Here is a 17114-nt window from a genome sequence, read left to right as displayed (position 1 = left end):
TGCATGCATGCATGCGTGCGTTGAGTGTGTGTGTACTAGCCAGAAGCAACAAATGACTTTTTCCTAATTGTCAAAATGTTCCAGTTTTTACGGGAGGGAAACCATGCTTGCCCTCTGAGCATGAAATATGAGTACAGCTGCTAGGATTCAGCCACTGACAGTTAAACTGGGTCAAATAAAATCCTTTTGTTTTTCCAATTACTTCCTATACTAAGTGCACACTTTTCTATTCAGTTTTAATTACTTGTGTGCCCATCAGTTCAATGCTCTAGGCGTGGGCCACAGCTTTACATAATGTGAAATTCTTAGGTAATTTTTAGTATCTTTAGACTTGATCTCTGTTCCCGAATTTTTCTCTTTTCCTCTAGAAAATTTAATATTAGAGAGTCTAATGTGTCCCACTTGCTTTAATCACAACTCAATCCACAGCTCTCAGCACTCATAGAATGGCTTCTATAAAGGGCAGAATTGGTGTTGTGTTCATGGAGTTAGTAGGAGTTGGTGTATGTATGCTTTAGACAAGGAGGTAAATACCAGTCAGCTAGGGACCTTGGAGCTCAACATAAAGAAATAGTTTATTGCAAGATTAAAAGGTAGCAGTTCATTACATCACTTGTGTCAATTAGTGTGTTAATGTGTTAATTTTAAAATAAAGGGGTTTTACTCAAAATTTGCCTTCATAATCTCAGAATGAAAAAAAAAAAAGGATTTAAAATATCAGGTGAACAGGGACACAGTGGTCTGTCCCTGAATGAAAGAAGTGTGATATTCATGCACGACCCAGGCACTCTGGAGGACCCCTGCCTGTCCTAACAGGCTGTTGGGGTTTTGGTTCCTATTGAGAAGTCCTAGATGAACAGGACAGGAGGAGACCCGATTCGCAAACAACCACAGTGGATGCAGTAATGCAGCCACAGCTCCCTCCCTGACTTTGTTCTGCGTATTCTGTGTCTATGGATCATTGAACAGTCAATCTTTACAATCATGCAAACAAAAGGACATGATTATCTTATTTATCCTATAAATGAGTCACATGAGATCCAACTTTGCATTCAGTTGGGGGGGGGGTGTTGTTTTGTTTGGTTTTGGTTTTTCCAGACAGGGTTTCTCTGTGTGTAGCCCTGACTATCCTGGAACTCACTCTGCAGACCATGCTGCCACAAACTCACAGAGATCTGCCTGCCTCTGCCTCCCGAGTGCTCTGGGATTAAAGGCCTGTGCCACCACTTCCTGGCCCTGCATTCAGTTTTCTTACTGAACTTTTTTTTTTTTAGGCAACCTTCAGTTATTTTTATTTAAACATATACTGTTATGACTGTGACATATTAACTAAAATACAGCATAGACATAGAGGAAGGAAGGAAAGACTATTCCAACTTTATGATTTTGAAAGTTAAAATATTAAGAATAGATTTAAGTGACTTGGGGTCACCAGAGTGAGAAACATGCTTGTCTACTACTCAATAATCTATCACAGATTAGAAAAAGAAGCTTATAAACAATTGTTCAATCACGTACTATGAGGTCGACTTTTAAATTCTTACTGAACTTTTCTAGAAGTAGTATGGTAGGGGAATCCCAGGGTCTCTTTGTCTACTGACAGCTACCCCTGATGGCCCCATCTCTGTTCCTGAAGGTCCACCCTGAGGTAGCACATCTGTTGTTTTCTCCTTATCTTTTTAGCCTTCCCAGAGGGTGGCCACTCAAAAGCATTTGAAGAAGATTTTTGAGAGTTTGTTTTTATTTCAACCACATGAATGTTTGCCAGAACATATGTCTGTATGCCAGTGCCTATGGCAACCAAAGGAAGGTCTCGGCTCTCCTGGGACTGGAACCATAGAAGAATGTCAGTTGCCGTGTGGGGAATGGGAATTGAATCTGGGTCCTCTGGAAACAGAAGTGCTCTTAACCACTGAGCTGTCTCTCCAGGCCTTCCAATTGCTTTTTGGACTTACTAGTTTTGAGAGATGAAAGTGCTAGACAGATGGCACAGTGATTAAGATCACTGGCTGCCCTTCCAAAGAACCTGGTTTCAAATCCCAGAACCCAACATTCTCTTCTGGCCTCCAAGGGCACTGGGCACAAAAGAATCACAAAGACATATATATAGATGAAGCACATACATATACACACATATGCACACATCTATACACACATATGTGTCCATATATATACATATATGTATATTGTGGACACACATACATAATGTGTGTATATATGTATGTATATCCACACATATGTGCATGTGTGTGTGCGTGCCCATGTGTGTATGTGTACATGTATGGGTATGTGAATCCTACTGTCTTGGGAAAGAATAGATATGGTGTCTTAATTCCATAGAATAAGAGGTGAATGTTACATTTCCTGTGTATATATTATTTTCTCCTTTCTTTGAAGACCTGTGGTCCTCTGTGGGCACATCAGTGTGGAAATCAGTATTATGCAACTGGAATTTGTTCAGACATCAGTCCAGACTTTCAGTCCCTGACCAGCTTCTCACCTGCAGTTCAGGGTAAGTTATGGACATGAAGGAGATCTGAGTGATGCCTTACAATTAAAAGGAGGGGTGTCAAGTGCAACCCAACCTCTCTGTAAGTCCGAAGTTCATGTTGTTATGAAGTTTGACTTATCTTTGGAAAATGTGTTCTTTTTTTCATCTCTTCCTATGTAGCTTGCCCTTCCCTCGTAGATGTTGTAGTTGTATGTGATGAATCAAACAGTATTTATCCCTGGGACGCAGTGAAGAATTTTTTGGAAAAATTTGTACAAGGCCTGGATATAGGACCCAAAAAGACTCAGGTAAGGACATCAAAAATCATAAATGAGCCCATGGATCTCCTTTGGGGAAAATGATGTTAGATGTGAAGTCTTAAAATTTCCATTTGTCCAATATTCATTTTAATGCATTTAATGGTGACCTGGGAAATTAAAATCGAAACATAAACTTCTAAGGCCAGTATTTGGCCTATGGCTTTGTTCAGTGTTGCTGATTTTAGTTTTATTTTTGACAGAGTCGTCAAAAGAATGGTGTATAGCACTTATGCCTCTTTTAAAAGCTGCTTATTTTGGCCAGGCGTTGGTGGCACACGCCTTTAATCCCAGCACTCGGGAGGCAGACGCAGGTGGATCTCTGTGAGTTCGAGGCCAGCCTGGTCTCCAGAGCGAGTGCCAGGATAGGCTCCAAAGATACACAGAGAAACCCTGTCTCGAAAAACCAAAAAAAAAAAAAAAAAACAAAAAAAAAAACTGCTTATTTTAATTCTTTAACCCATGGGTTTACTCATAATACATATATGGGGAATAGAGAGATGGCTTAGTGGTTAAGAACACTTGCTGTTCTTGCAGAGGACCCAGGTTCAGTTCCCAGCCTACAACTCCAGTTCCAGGAGGTCCAAAGTCCTCTGTCCTCTATAGGCACCTGTACACACATGGTGCACATACATTCACATAGGCACACACATATACACATAAATACAAAATAATGGATAATATGTTTTAGAATTAGATACATATTTTCCCTATAGCTATTTTGATGAATAGTGAATTCCTCTTGTTTACACTTTGCTTGTAAAGAGTTATCTGAATTCGGTGAAATTTAAAAAATAGTAAACATAATTCTGATATTAGTTTATAGTTTTTGTTTATAAACTAGAAAATCTTTTACATAAGAGAAAGTATTTTCAATAATTCAAAATCATTTTCCATGTTTTCAGAAGTCTCAATTGGATGTTATTATATCTCCTTTTGTTTTGTTTTTTATATCTTATTTATTTATTTACTTATTTTACATCTATGCTACAGTTTCCCCTCCCTCCTCTCCTCCTAGTCCCTCCATACCTCCCTCTATTCCCACCCCCCCATCCACTCCTCCTCCCATTCTGTTTAGAAAAGGGCAGTTCTCCTATGAGAATCAACAAAACATGGCATATCAAGTTGCAGTAACACTAAGCACCTTCCTACGTGTTAAGGCTGGGCAAGATGACCCAGTATGAAGAGTAAGGTCCCAAAGCCAGTAACAGAGTCAATAACAGGCCCTGTTCTCACTCTTAGGAATCCTACAAGAAGACCAAATTATAAAACTTTAACATATATGCAGAGTGGCTAGGTCAGTTCCATGCAATCTTCTTGATGTAGGCACCCAAAATACAGGAATAAAAGTTTCATGATTCCCCAAGACTAAGTAGCATGCATTTTTAAAAGTGACAGCTATATTCCACATTACTAAGTAGATAAAGGCAAGAACATTTCTGGAAACCAAGATTCTGAGTCTCGCCTGGACAATATAGCAAGGCCCTGGGGTGAAGGAGAGAGTAGGGTAGGGAGAGAAAGAGGAGGGGGACAATTCCTGGATATTTTGAGATTCTTTTTTCTTTCACCATGCTCCTCTTTTCCTTTTCCACTTCCTGACTGGATCTACCACAAATAGGTCCTTCTGGCTGGAGCAGCAGTATCCCCAGGGTGCAGCTCACTGATTTCCCAGTGCACGTTCCTAGCTGGCATCTGATAGGACAAAGCCTCACATCTAGAAACAATTATTGGGATACTTTCCCCTAGACTTTGTAGTTATCTTCACTGAAAATTCACTTTTCCAGTTTTGGGCAGTGGTGGCCCATGCCTTTTAATCCCAGCACTTGGGAGGCAGAGGCAGGTGGATCTCTGTGATTTCAAGATCAGCCTAGTCTACAAAGCAAGTTCCAGGATATCCACGGCTGCTGTTACATAGAGAAATCCTGTCTCAAAAAAAAACATATGTATGTATATGTACATATATATCAACTTCATATGTATTATATGTATAAATAATTTTGATGTTGATTTTTTTATACCAGGATAGTGGGCAAAATGCCTTTAGAGACCATGGAAATTCCACTGTGAATTTTTAATAGAAAATTCTATTAATGAAGACTACATATCACACTGGTTTCTGGAGAACAAGACTTTTAAATCTCCTTAAGAAGAAAGTTTCCCAATTTGTCTGTTACTTTTCTGTCTCAGTTACTATACCTGTTCCAGCCAATTTAATAGTATCCAGACTTCATGACACACTTCTGTGTCTTCCTACCATGATCCATTGGTTCCTCTCTAGAAGAAGCTGAGTTCAGTCTCTCTTCTTATGGCCCATATTTAATAATACACCTTATCTTTAACCCCTACTCTGCACTCAGGTCTACAGCTATGTCATAGAAGTCATATCATCACTTAGTTTTGAGTCAGTTGCACGTCTTATCTTAAAGGAAGATGTACAGGATCATCACCATGTTCCTCATGACTTCCCAGTGGCTGTCATACCACCTCCCAGGCAAAATGACAAACTGGACTCAGCAATCAAGGGCCATCCTTCCACTTCCCTTATAGCCTTACATCAGAGAGACTTGTGTCTTTCAGAGAGCCTCTTACCACACATCCCTATTTCCTGATTACACAATCCCATCTCCCGGGCTGGGAGAATTCTTCTAATGCTCAGAAATAGGCATAGTGATAAAAAGAGGTGAGTTTGTTAATGTAAAGGATTGGAAACTGTCCCCTGGATACCTTGTTCAGATGATTATCTTTCTGTTGCTTTTTCAAATAAGGTTCTTTCAATTTGTTTGTCCTCTGAAGGCTAGAGTTTCCCTGTCCCACATACATATCTAACACTTTTGCTCCAATGACACTCAATCCCACAATAGGGGAAATCTAATAGTCAATTAAATTGAGCATACAGCTAAGGGATACATGAGCTTTTCTTCAATTCAGCGCCGACTCTGTTACAAAACTATTCACAATTAATAATATGTTACCCTCCATCTATGATTGCTTACAGCTGTCTTCAAGCTAGTACCCACTGATAATTAGAAAGTGTATTTATTTGTATCTATTTTAATCTTTGTGTCAGAAAGCTGAACCCAACATTCTTTTGCATTGAATACACTAATGAAGTACTTTAAGTATCTATGGTTACTTCTGAACCAAGTGTGTAAGCTGTAACAGGTCCTCTTGCTTGGCAGCCATGCTCCTACTGCATACTAAAGACCTCTAGCAAAGACACTTCCACAGGAAGAAGAAGAATTTTCAAGCACAGAATTGAAATTGGTTCCTCTAAGCTATCAGACTACTCATCTAAATTCACCTTTCTTATTATATTGGCTAAATATAAGTTGTTTATAAGCTAATGATAATGAATAAACTTCTCTTTTGAAGGTGGCATTAATTCAATATGCCAATGAGCCAAGGGTTATATTTAACTTCAACACTTACAAAACCAAAGAGAAAATAGTTGAAGCCACATCCCTGACCTCCCAATATGGTGGTGACCTCACAAATACCTTCAAAGCAATTGAATTTGCAAGGTAAGTTTTGATGCTATCAGGTCAACACTTTGACAATATAAAAGTTAAAAGGGGGATGGAAAAGCCAATACAAAACAACAAGGGCAAGGACAAGCCTGAGCTTTCCATGACATGTGTACCTTGACATGTCACAGAGGATATGAAGCTACACACCATGGTTCTGGGACAGTCTGATACATGATTTTTTTTCATGAATTACATAAAATACAAAGGTCTTAGATTAAAGTAGTATGAAGTAAAACAATCTGTCACTATTTGCTAATATTAACTTCAAACAAATTAAGCTAGTATAGTATTTTGTACACATTAATGAAGCTCATGGTGTATTATACACAAGAATCTGAATGTTGAGATTATTATTCCTCCTGCAACATACAGGGATTGTGAATTTTACAATTGCATGGCATCCACCGCCTCCTTACCTCAGTTTCTCTTTTTCTGCCCTGTCAATTTTACTAGACACTTTATTAAATGTCTGCCTGTCATTTTTTTCATCATTTATTTTTTGTCTGTCATTTTTTGAATGAAAATCACATGCCTGCCCTGAAACCTGCTCGCAGCCTTTTCCATCTCATGTTTTTATTCTTTCAAAAGCCATTAAAACAAGTTGTCTGAGTCTTCTCGCCTTTTCCTTGAAGGCTGCAGCTCTGCCACTGGGTGAACATGGTCTCTGCCATCAGCTAGTCTAGTGCTCTTATCTCAAGCTCACCAACCTTAGCTCCTCTCAGCATTTGATAAGGGCAGACATACACTGCTGTTCTGGACTCAGTCTTCATTGAACACCATAAATTTCTGGGATCCCCACCAACTCCAACCTATTCATTGGCTCCTTCTCCTGGGTTTTCTTCACTGAACAAAGACCCCCTTCCATCCACAGTCCTTTCTTCTAAGAATAATGTCCCTACCCTTCATGTGAGGACCAACCCTATGTGGGTCCCCCCCAATGCATATGTCACCTCTTTTTTTTTTAAAGAAAATGACCACAAGATCATTTATTTAGATGCAAAAAGGCTTTTTACAGAATAATATATCCATTCATGGTAAAAATTATGGAGTATGAGGAACATCCCTATATATAACAGAATATAATTTTAGCTTGCAAATTACCAAAAGAATCATTCTAATTGGAGATTTTTCAAAAATATTCCCGTATGATTGGGAAAATATAGAATACTCACTCTCTACATACCCGTTCTGTTTTCTGCTTGAAGTCTTAGGTATCAGTCTAAGAAAACATGAATTTCAAGGGATACAGATAAGCCAGAGAAATGTCAAAGTTTTCTCATTGAACATAATTTTTATTTTATATATGCAACTTTAAGTGAAGATTCAGATGCTGGTTCTAAGGTTGCTGCTAGTCTCTGTTTTGTTTTGTGGATTTGGTTTAGTATTGTCACCATAAAGTCATTGCTTCTTTAATGTGTCATATACTTTTTTGGTGTAAGATTGCAGGAAAATACAAGTTAACATATATTCTTGAGGAAATGTCATACAACCTTGGTGTTATTTGCCTCTGAATCCTTCATTTTTGTACTGAGCACCCATGCATCACAAGTGAAGAATGCTGCTGAATATCTTTTTTCCCAATTGATAGTGTCCATGCATGTCAAATCCCTAAACAAAGAATTTAGACACCTAATGAATGTTGTGAGAAAGAAAATTGCCCTGTGCCATGGGTTATGTCTATTATTTCTTGTTTAATGTAACCTGATGAGATCTGAAATGCTATAATCATAAGCAATTAAGCTGCACTAAATTTCTGTACTTATATTTTTGTTTTGTATAAATATATATATATATGGATACATATATATACATACATATATATTTGGAAAAATGTATATGTAACAACAGTTATCAAATGGCAGTTATATTATAGATGAGGGAATATTGAAACATTTGGAATGCAAATCATTGGGGTAATCCAGATGTGAATTGATATAATTATATTTTCATTAAATTTACACTTAAAATAATTTATGAATTTTACATATGTCACCTCTTAACTCTCTCCCCAAAGCCATCAGGCATCTCACTGAAGTTGAGCATCTTTATTGGGAGTACCATGTCAGAAAATTCACTATGTCCTCAAGCAGCCTCTTTCCTTTCCCTCACTGCTCATGATGTTCAGTGTTGCCTCTCCTCTTCCCACTTCCCCTTAGGCACATATCTGGCCACCATCACATTTGGCACATCTATCTCTTTGTGCCCTCTTTTTTATCTATTTTCTGTGTATATACTGAAGTTGCTGCTTTCATCAACTGGTGAGATTTTCTTCTATGTCTCAAAAGACACTGTCCATAGAAAAGACAAGTTTGGCTTCATCATTCCTGTTTCTAGCTTTTTGAGGGCTTGACCATAAAAATGAGTCACCTATCATTAAGTGTGGAGCCCTTTCCAGTCCAGTAAACTCAGACTAAGGAAAAGAATGTTGTCAAGATAGCCTTACATGACTCCCGTCTTCAGCAGAGAATGTAGCTAGGGCCTATCCCCAAGGAAGGAACCTGGGGACCTGGCAAACTTTCCTCTCCAAAATAGGGCATGATCCACTGTTTATTGAGGTGTGGCTTGTCTGTGTTTTATTATCCTTTTAAAACCCTGGATTTTCCCCTTACCACAATAGTTTCCCAATGAACAAAAATCAGGACCCACCCAAATTCTAATTAATACCTCCTAAAACACACAGATACACACACACACACACACACACACACACACACACACAGAGAGAGAGAGAGAGAGAGAGAGAGAGAGAGAGAGAGAGAGAGAGAGATTGAACACCTACCATTACAAGACACCACCCTATACAATGCAGGAAATCAAAACTAAATGAGGCAGTTCTGTCTTCAAATCACTCTTGATGTGTGCTGTACCCACAAAGGGTAAACTTCACTTTTTACAAAGGATATGACATGAGCTCCATGACGAAAATTTGTCCGGCTGAAAAATATAAAATATATTTCTACAGTTCTGTTTCCTAATACAGTACACATAAAATATTCTGTATAGCAAAATTATTTATCAGCTTCATAAACATTGGCTTAGGGTATTGGTAAATAGGTAGAATGTTTAGTCAACACTGAAGACATAAATATGAAGATACAAAAGATGAACAGGAAATAGACGCTATTATATAGATAGCTGCTAATTTATCCTATGAAATAGGTGACATTACCTAGGAAGAATGTCACAGGAGAGTCTAAAAGACAGAGAGAAATAACTTGTTAGTTGGCTGGCTGTATAGAAAAAAATGAAGTTGAATAATGTACCTTGCTTCTTGCATCAAATAGATTTTAGCTGAATTAAATTTTCAGTCTGGCTGGGCATATTAGTGTATGCCTATGATTCCAGCCTTGCTACATGGTAGACCCTGCCTCAAGAAAAAAAAAATACAAAATGTAAAAAACAAAGCATTAAAGGATTAAGCATGTGCATTAGATTTTAAAGATAATTTTAGAGTTTTTAAAAAAGAGATCATGCATTTTTGTAAGTACTATGTCAAATATAAAGGGAATACAAGAAAATGGATTAGTGAATTGGATTCTGTGAATATAAAAGTAAGGTTTAAGTGGGGCTGGAAAGTTATCCACTGGGTAAAGTGCTTTCTCCACAAGCATGAGGACCTGACTTTGGATTCCCAGAACCCATGGAAAAGATGTGGTATGTGTCTTTATATCCAGAACTGGGGAGGAGAGATAAAGATGACACTCCATAGCTTGCTGGCCATGCAGTATAGCTGAGTCATTGAAATCCAGGTTTAATGAGACCTTGTCTTAAAAACTAAAGTGTCGAACTGTGGAAAAAGACATTTAATGTTGACCTCTGACCCTCATGTATTCACTAATGCATGTGTATCTGTGAATATATACAAGAAAGCATATATGGCCCATATACAACACACACACACACACACACACAGAGAGAGAGAGAGAGAGAGAGAGAGAGAGAGAGAGAGAGAGAGAGAGAGAGAGAGAGAGAGAGACGGGGGGACAGAGACAGAGAGAGAAGGGAGGAGACCTGAGAAGGTTGAACTTCAACTGAGGAATTGCCTCCATCAGACTACTCTATGGACATATGGACATGACGACATGGCATCTCCTTGATTAATAATTGATGTTGTATATGTGGAGGTGGGTCCAGCCCACTGTGGGCAGTGTTATTCCTAGGCAGGTAGGCCTGGGCTTTATAAGTAACCAAGCAAGCCAGGTGAAGCAAGCTGGTAAGCTGTTCTGTTGTTCTTCCATAGATTTTGCTTCGAGCTCCTGCCTTCAGTTTCTGCCTTGGCTTCTGCCTATGTCTATGATAACAGACATAACCTGTACACAAAATAAACTCTTTCTTTTCCAACTTTCTTTTTGTTTTAGTGTTTTATCACAGCAATGAAAAGCTAACTGCACACACACACACACACACACACACACACACACACACACACCATGAAATCCATTAAATTACTATTAAACATGAATTATATTTTATGTATTTCTGAGGAAGCTACAAATAGAAGAATGCTTTTAAATATGATAATGGCGTTGTCACAGAAGGTCATTGACATTGAAAGCACAACGTAGTTGTGACTGATACGCTTAAAGATGCTAATTGCCTGTTTCCCTTTCAAAACAGAGGTCTACATCTTAGCTTTTGTTAATAATGAGCAATTTTTATCTGTCACAGAAAGCATGCTTATTTACCATCTTCTGGTGGGCGCCCAGGTGCTACAAAAGTCATGGTAGTTGTGACTGATGGTGAATCCCATGATGGGTCGATGCTGAAACAGGAGATCCAGAAATGCAATGACAATGAGATATTGAGGTTCGGCATAGCAGTAAGTAGCTTTTGTTTGGACATATCTGTTGGCTGATGGGTACACAGTCCTGTATGCCATCACTTTCCAGTCTGCACTTTGTACAATCTCTCTGCTTCCTGCTGACTTTTAGTCCTGTCAACTAAATAGATGGCAGTAGAAATGTTTTCAAGATGTTTGTGGTGATCAGAAATGTACTGAAATGAATAGATAGGTACATTGAAGTAGAAGAATGACCTTTGTCATACTCTCTTTTTTTCAAGGTTCTTGGGTATTTAAACAGAAATGCTCTTGATACTAAAAATTTAATCAAAGAAATCAAAGCAATTGCTAGTACTCCAACAGAGAGATATTTTTTCAATGTGGCCGATGAAGCGGCTCTTCTGGAAAAGGCTGGAACACTAGGAGAGCACATTTTCAGCATCGAAGGTAAAAAGGCCTATCTCAAATTTTTCCTTCAAATACTTTTTGTTGGAGAATTTGTTATTTTTATGTAATGTATTTACTATGTGGATATTAACTTATAAGCTGTGCATAAAAAATAACTCAGATAAGTCAGGCAAGAAAAATAGACAAAATACATGAATCTATAATTTCTAAGAAAAGTGTAAGAGATTAGTGAGCAGAAGAAAAATATGAATCCAACCACTTTTGTGTTTTACCTAAAAGACAACACATCAACACTATATAATTTTCCAGAAATCTCTTGAGTTGCAAATCTCACACGTGGTTCAGAAGATGTTTTTTTTTTCAATTTTTGAGAGAACAACCTTGCAACATCTATTATAATCATAATTTTTAATTATATAATTTCAGAAACTCTTGAATACCTAAAAATAATGAAATTACAGTGATGATCTCCAGCAGTTCAGTTGGGGGAAAGGCTTGCCTTATTGAAGCTCTACTTCCATAGCCCCTTGCAACATCCTCGGGGCAGAATTGTCACCCATGCAGACAGTCAGGAGAACTGGAACACTCTTTACAGTTGATAAAAATAAGAGCCACATGACCCAAATTCTGGTTCCAGGAGCTTAACTCAAATAACTCAGCAATAAAGCTGGTAGTTAATTGTGTGCCTACATCTCAGGTCCCACCTTAGAAGCTGGCTTCAAAGGTATTGCAGAGGTTTCTACAGCTGTAGTCCATCCTTTGATCCTCTGATGATGCACTAGAAATTTCTATCCCACCCCAAATTCTATTGCAGAAGTGTGCTATTTCTGATTTATTTAAAGCATCACCAAAAAAACCAAGGCCTCCTTCATAATTCAAAACTACTAATGCATCTGTATGAGCAAAGCTCTTGAGGTCCATGAGTAAGAGTAATTGCAATGTAATTTCAGGCTAACTTGAAATGATTTGGGACATTTACTGTTGTTGACGACTTTTGAGGAACACAAACCTATTTCTCCCCCAAACTGTCTCTATGCAATCAGTGTTAATTATTGCTTACTGGAGATCAAAGCCAACTTTGAACACTTCTTTGGATACTTTCTTAGTGTTTCCTCATCCTAGAATTCTCCATGCTACAGTTGTACATTGTTATAAGAAAGTGTATGTGAATGTGAGTGTGTGTGTTTGTGCATGAATGCACATGCTTACATGTGTGTGTTTGAAATTTTGATTTAAAATTGCTGACAATAATATAATTTTTGAAAATGATATTTTACAGGTACTCTTCAAGGAGGAGACAACTTCCAGATGGAAATGGCACAAGTAGGATTCAGTGCAGATTACTCTCCTCAAAATGTATGTATATCAGAGAAGTTTAAGACAATATTGTCACTTTCCAGATCACGCACAAACACAATAGTTTAAACATAGTAGGAAAACAGCCATCGCGTGAGCAATGATTCATACTCCTGGGCCCAGTCACTAAGCTTACAAAAACAGTAGCTAAATTCTTCCTTCGCTATGTCAGAAGAAAATATAAAGCTATAATAAAGGCTTTGAGTTCCCTATGACAAAGACACTATACTAATTCCAGGCATCGTCCTCATAAGCATTTCATGGGACTCAATTAACTACCATAAACATTTGTCAGAGAAACAAGCCTTTTTATCCCGGACACATTTGCTGTCTACGTTGCCATATTAACATTTTTAAGAGCAGAGAGAGAGAATTGTTGAAAATGGGTGATTTGTGAAGTCTGAGGTGGCCTGGAATCTACTGTCTTGGTAGCTCAGGGAGTTCATCAGAAACACCCTCTAGATCTGGAGCAGAATTCTGCCCAGGACCTTGGAGACAAATGGGAGACAAAATGACAATAGATTCTGGGAAATATTTAGGTGTTTGTCTGACTTCAATTAATTTTAAGTCAGAGGGTGACAACCAGATCCAAGGACAAAGAACAGCTCATCCTCCACCTGGAATAAAAGATGCTTAGGTTACTGATTCGACAAGCCTTAGAGATGTTGACAAAAGTTAGAGAATTTTTCCATAGAAAAAGATAAATAAATATAATATTATAGAAATATTTTCACATAATTCCACGAGGTTACTATCCATTCCCTGGAGCCCATTCATATAGCCCTAGCTTAGTCTGTACTTACATTATGCTTATTCTAAAAATTTTACATTTTTTCCTCAGAAGGAGATATGTTTTCCCCTATTTGTTATTTTTAACCCCGTATCATCATATCATTGTTTCCTTATATACAAAACCCTTAACAATAACATCTTTCATTCTGACCAAGCCTGTGTTCCTAATAACTTGAAGCCTCTGATATTTAAATTGAGTTTGAGCAGTGCAGAGGAGCCTGAGCTGCTTGGTCCTCCCTGTGCCTGACTTAGGCTTGTTTTCCATCCACTACATTGACTGTCACAGCTACAGGTGAATTTTGTGGCTGTGTTATGATTAAACTCATGGGATACAGGGATGTAGATGCCAGAACATTTGGAAAGGACTGAAGAAAAGAATGAAGGGCTGTGAGGGCTAGAGCAATAACTCAGTGGGTAAGAGAGCTTGCTGTACAAGCATGAGAACCCAAGTTCAAATCCCAGCACCCACAATTCTGGAAGGGGCGTGTGGCTGCCTGTAGCCCTAGCACTGTGGGGAGTGCAGAGACAGGAGGATCACTGAGGTTTGCTGGCTGCCATCTTTGCTTTAGCTTCAGTAAGAGACTCTGTCAAGGAAATGAAGCAGAGAGGGATAGAGCAATGCACCTGATGTCCTCCTCTGGACTCTTCATGTACAAGCATGCACATTTATACATATAAAACATGCCACAAAAATACAAAGATGAGAGTCGAAAATGCAACAGGTCAGAAGGTTTCCCAAGACATGCTTGGGAAGAGCAGCATCCCCTCCCTGCTCTGAGGCCAGCACTTCCCATTGCTTTAGTGTATCTCATATTCATCATGAGCCTTTTCTATAAATACATGGGATGAGTTCTCATGTGATTCATCTGTAAGTTCTGAAAGGTTCAGCATTTGCAAAGGTGTGCCTTTGAATTGAAGATGACTGTGCATCCATCCTGTACATGGTCTATTGTAAAGATTTCTACATAATGCATGACAATAACTTCTTCCAAGAAAGCTTAGCTCAGTGGTTCTCGACCCTCCTAATGCTGTGACCCCTTCGTACAGTTCTTCATATTGTGGTGACCCCCAACCATGAAAATATTTCCATTGCTACTTCATGATTGTAATTTTGCTACTGTTATGAATCATAATGTAAATACCTTTTAAGAAGGGTGATCTTAGGTGACACTTGTGAAAGGGTCATTCAACCAACAAATCAGTTGAAACCAACAGGTTGAGAACTGCTGCCACAGCTTATGGCAAGCTTGTTCTCCAGTAAAATCAAACCAATTCTAAGATATAAATATATATATATATATATATATATATATATATATTGCAAATTTCCTTAAATTTTAATAGTTTATTTACATGGTTTGATTACACTGAGTTATCTTGCATTGAAGGTGATTTGTCTTAATCTTCATTTTTTTCAATTATTTCAGGATATTCTTATGTTAGGTGCAGTGGGAGCTTTTGACTGGAGTGGAACTGTTGTCCAGGAGACATCTCACGAGCACTTGATCTTTCCTAAACAAGCCTTTGACCACGTTCTGCAGGATAGAAATCACAGTTCATTTTTAGGTGAGGCACAACCAAGGTTGGCTCAAACAACTCAGGTTCTTTTTCCTTAAACTCTCAAGTCAGTGCAGCAGAGTCTCTGGACTGTCCTCTACTTCCATGTTTGTAATCCACAGATGTTACCTCTTTGCCAGTCAAGCTTCAGTCCATAAGTAAGGAAAGCTGGGTTTTATACACAAATCTCTGTAGAGATCTTTTGCGCTCATATGATCAATGGTGTTATTTAACTCCACTGTTTCTAAAACATGCAAATCTGTTCATGCAGATATCCCTGGAACACAGTTGTTCTCCAAAACAGAAGTTGTTCCTAAAAGGCGATACACAAACTAATGTCCTTCTATTGTTTTAGAGTTCTTAGTGGTTTCTGTGTTTGTGTTTGTTATTGCTGTTATTCATATGATAAGTATCCAGTGATGTTTAGGGGTATTGTAGTCTAGCTACACAAATCCTTCCAAAATCCTGTGACCTTAATAACTTTTATCAACTTTATCAACCTAGCAAATGACAAATCCAGAATTCAAACCTAGAATTCTGTAATTCCAAGACCTGTGTTTTTTCCATGAAGCAGCATTGCCATTTAAATTCATTTGTTCATTCATTAAACACTTGTTAAAGGCCAGTGTCTTTGTTCTGTTTCCTGATGCTATGAAAATATACATTGGCAAAGGCAACTTAAAGAAGAGTTTATTTGGCTCACAATTCCAAGTTATAATCCATCAATGTGGGGAAATCAAGGTAGTGGGAACTTAAAGCAGTTAGTCCCATTACATAAACAATTATGAACAGAGAAATATGAGCGAATGGGTGTGTTCTTGCTCTTAGCTCGCTTCCTCAACTCTTATCCAGTTCAGGATCCCTTGCCTAAGGAATGGTGTCACCAACAGTGGGCAGCTCTTCCCACCTCAATTCCTCACTTAATGTAATCAACCTAATTCCTCACAAATATACCAAGGGAACACTGGATCTAGACAACCCCTCACTGAAATGCTCTTCTCAGGTAATAATAGATGGTGTCAAGTTGACAATTAAAGTTAGCAATTAGCCAGGCTTGTAGGTGGCTGATAAGAACAACCAAGGATCAAGGGACAGCTTTACATGTTGAGGTCCTGTCTATGGTGGTCAGGGCTACAAAGGAAGGTCAGGACAATTCATCTCAGGAACATGAGTAATCATCACATCCAACATCAAGACTTCTGAGCATCTATGCTCCCTTCAAAAGCCCTCTCTGGCAGAGACAATTAGTGGTGCTCAACCTAGAATGTCTTCTCTCCTAGGTTACTCTGTGGCTGCAATTTCTACTGAAAAGGGTGTCCACTTTGTTGCTGGTGCTCCTCGGGCAAATTATACTGGCCAGATAGTGCTGTACAGTGTTAACAAGGATGGCAAGGTCACGGTGATTCAGTCTCACAGAGGGGACCAGGTAAATATCATCACTGAGCAAGTGAAGTTAATTTTATGGATAACTGGGCAGGTGGACAGTTGAGTGGGTGAAGTGGACACTGGTGTTTACTGAGTGGTTCATCTGTGTTTGAGAATGTCATCTGAATTTACTCATGTCTATGTTAAATCCTAACAACAGAAAGTTCACTGGGATTAAGTCTGATCCTGCTACTGCCATTGATTTTGTGGGAGTAAGGGAACCACAAACTAGTCACCACATAGCTTTTGCCTCATTGGTAGCTTGAAGAATGGTATTTCCATTTTGAGAAAAACTTTAAACAAGTGTTACAAAAGAAATAAATTTTTAAATCCTTAATAAATGTTCACTCAGGCACTCACTGAATATTGCAGGATAGGATGGCATTCAGATTCCCAGCCCTTCTAATTTTACTTCATCTCTTCCTAGTTCTCCTATCTTTTCTACCTGGCAACATCACCTG

At 38.4% G+C, this 17114-nt stretch overlaps 1 protein-coding gene across 1 annotated transcript in view; it reads left to right on the top strand.

Annotated features, from left to right (window-relative positions):
* Positions 1-17114, top strand: part of Itga2 (integrin subunit alpha 2) — a 65764-nt gene that overhangs the window by 18003 nt on the left and 30647 nt on the right. The window contains exons 5-12 of the mRNA XM_035438786.1: positions 2398-2512; positions 2672-2799; positions 6181-6329; positions 11004-11154; positions 11397-11562; positions 12803-12879; positions 15099-15237; positions 16509-16654. Coding sequence (XP_035294677.1) covers positions 2398-2512; positions 2672-2799; positions 6181-6329; positions 11004-11154; positions 11397-11562; positions 12803-12879; positions 15099-15237; positions 16509-16654 — 1071 coding nt within the window. The remainder of the gene's footprint in view (positions 1-2397; positions 2513-2671; positions 2800-6180; positions 6330-11003; positions 11155-11396; positions 11563-12802; positions 12880-15098; positions 15238-16508; positions 16655-17114) is intronic.

Source organism: Cricetulus griseus, chromosome 2, assembly GCF_003668045.3.
Source record: "Cricetulus griseus strain 17A/GY chromosome 2, alternate assembly CriGri-PICRH-1.0, whole genome shotgun sequence".
Taxonomy (NCBI): Eukaryota; Metazoa; Chordata; class Mammalia; order Rodentia; family Cricetidae; genus Cricetulus; species Cricetulus griseus.
The sequence above is the reverse complement of the archived record's forward strand: the minus strand, read 5'-3'. Positions and strand labels throughout refer to the sequence as shown.